Source organism: Propithecus coquereli, unplaced genomic scaffold (assembly GCF_000956105.1).
Source record: "Propithecus coquereli isolate 6110/MARCELLA unplaced genomic scaffold, Pcoq_1.0 Scaffold227, whole genome shotgun sequence".
Lineage (NCBI taxonomy): Eukaryota > Metazoa > Chordata > Mammalia > Primates > Indriidae > Propithecus > Propithecus coquereli.
The window spans coordinates 2919404-2922187 of NW_012147808.1; the positions used below are offsets into that span (position 1 = coordinate 2919404).

General features: G+C 37.8%; 1 protein-coding gene across 1 annotated transcript in view; it reads right to left on the reverse strand.

Annotated features, from left to right (window-relative positions):
- NUP160 (nucleoporin 160kDa) overlaps window positions 1-2784 on the reverse strand; it is an 86061-nt gene that overhangs the window by 42902 nt on the left and 40375 nt on the right. Inside the window, exon 20 of the mRNA XM_012645106.1 lies at window positions 2483-2602. Within this exon, the coding sequence (XP_012500560.1) occupies window positions 2483-2602 (120 nt within the window). The remainder of the gene's footprint in view (window positions 1-2482; window positions 2603-2784) is intronic.

Genomic DNA, 2784 nt, shown 5'->3' on the forward strand with positions numbered 1-2784 from the left:
GTACAATGTGCTTGTGTTTTAAGATAACTCACGAAAGAGTTAAAAGTTGAAAAAAGTTTATAAAGTAAAAAAGTTACAGTAAGCTAAAGTTAGTTTATTATTCAAGGAAATTTTTTAAAAATAAATTTAGTGCAGCCTGAGTGTACAGTGTTTATAAAGTCCAGAATAATGTACATTAATGTCCTAGGCCCTCACAGTAACTCACCACTCACTCACTGACTCACCCAGAGCGACTTCCCGTCCTACAAGCTCCATTCACGGTAGTGCCTTATACAGGTGTACCACTTTTTATCGTTCATACTGTATTTTTACTGTACCTTTTCCACATTTAGACACACAAATACTTACCATTATGTTACAATATTTTACCTATAGCATTTTGTACAGTAACATGTTATAGAGGTTTGTAGCCTAGGAGCAATAGGCTACACAGCCTAGGTAGGTAGCAGGCCATACCATCTAGTAGGCTATGCCATCATCCACTCTATGATGTATGCACATAATGAAATTGCCTAACAACGCATTCCTCAGAAACGTACCCCCATTGTGAAGTGAGGCATGACTATATGTGGACCTATAAATATGCTGCCTGGAACATAATTACACATGTCTTTTGGTAAATATGTACATCTTTCTGTATATATTTAGAACTGGAATTACTATAGCTAATGACAGTTTTCCACTGTGGTTGTAACAAATTTAAACTTCACCATAGGTGACTAAAATGTTTACTACCTTGAAAATTTTCATGGTTTTATATTATATTGAATTGACATTTTATGGCTCAAGGTATATTTATTTAGATTTTACAATAGCATTCCTGAAAAGTTCAATTGTTTTTGTCTGATTCATGTCAGACCTGATTATTGGCTATCACTGTTTTTACCTTGTAATGTGGCTGATGAAGAGCCTGTGCCACAGGCAGAAGTGCCAGCTCTATCTTTTCCTCATTTGCTTATACTTACGTTCTATTACTGTCAATCCGGCTTCTGTGCCAGGTTGAACATTTTAAAGCCACATTGTGAATGTGTAAATCCATTTACCCAGGTAAACATAACCTACAGAAATCAGATGGACAAGTGAAGGGGACACTAGTGATCTCTGCCCACGGCTGCAATACTCTCACTCTTTCCTCATACCTACCTTGAGAATGACAAATGATCAACTGATAAAAGGACCAAGTGAAGCACCAGAGTTGATCCTATATTAGTACATCTTAATTTGTTTCTCCTGTGAATGAGAGTTCTAACATTTTCTTTCCAAGTGTCAAGTTTGGGGTCCACGGGAGCAGTGGTTCTTAATGTTTTTTAATCAGTGAGTTCCTTCTGATGAAAGCTACAGAGACTCCCCACAGAAAAAAAACGAACCTCTTGCACACAACTTCAGAGGATTTATGCATTCCTCAAATCTATCTGGCCTCAGATTAAAAATCCTTACTTAGAATTCAAAATAATTTTCTTATTAATAGGACAGTAGAGGGTTATTAAGAGCTACAAATCCATTTCAGTGTAAATTCATTTATCTAACAAACAATGAACAAAACAGTGAAGACTGCTATTGTGGCATTTACTTTTTGGTGGGAAATACAGATAAGAAATAACAATCTCAAATATAAAGACAAGTACAGTTAAATGTTATAAAGAAAAACAAAGCAGGGCCCACAGTGCCTCCATCTGCAGGTGTACATGGAAGGGAGAGACAGTGCAAATGCACACGAGAGCATGGGCACAAAAGCTATTCTGCACAGGCCAGGCCGGGGAGCACTCTCTGAGGTGGTGGCAAACGAACAGAGACCTACGTGAAATGAGGGAGTGAGGAAGAGCACTGCAGGCTGAGAGAACAGCAAGCAGAAAGACCCTGAAGAGAACAGAGCATGTGCTTGACTTGTGTGGGACAGTAAGAAGGTCATCATTGTTATGGCTAGGTGACCAGAGGAGAGATTGGTAGGAAAAAAGGTCAGGAGGGTACCCAAGGGCCAAATCATAAACTAAGGCTAAACAAAGCATTACTAGTTAGTTCTCTGAAGTATCAGCAAGACTCACGAAGTACAAGTTAAGTAATAAAATTCTATTGAAGACTGGGCTAATAAAATATCATGATAGGAATTTCATTTGAATTAAAAATATTTATCAGGCCAGGTGTGGTGGCTCATGCCTATAATCCTAGCACTTTGGGAGGCCAAGGTGGCAAGATCGCTTGAGCCCACCATTTTGAGGTTGTAGAGAGCTATGATGATGCCACTGCACTCTCGCCTGGGCAAAGCGAAACCTTGTCTCCAAAAAAAAAAAATAGAAAAAAAAAAATCAAATTTGACTTAACTCAAAATATGTCTCTTCAGTTTCTCTAGGCAAAGCCAACTTCATTTGGAAGTTCGGGGAACAATTAAATTTTTATAGTATTTTTTCTCCAAAAATATCAATGTATTTTAGTTGCATTTTTATATGGGGTGCTGTAAGAAGGGCCAAACCATGCCATAATGTACCTTGTCATAATACTGCAGCCTGGGGGTGGACACAATCTCCCCATCCTCTGAGCGGATCAAGCGATCTAAGAATTCCTCTTTGCCTACTTCAGATGCTGCTTGACTGAAACATTCCAGAGCCTAGAGGAAAAGAATACAAAGTGACTTATGGTAGATTATTCCAATTCTAGGTGCTATAAATCAGGGGTTCACATGCTAAGGAAAACAAAACAAAAAAAGAAACAAAATTATTTAAGACAGTCTATTATACTCATAATTTCTGCCACATCTAAATTCTAAGTGATGCATTATTTAACATTTTA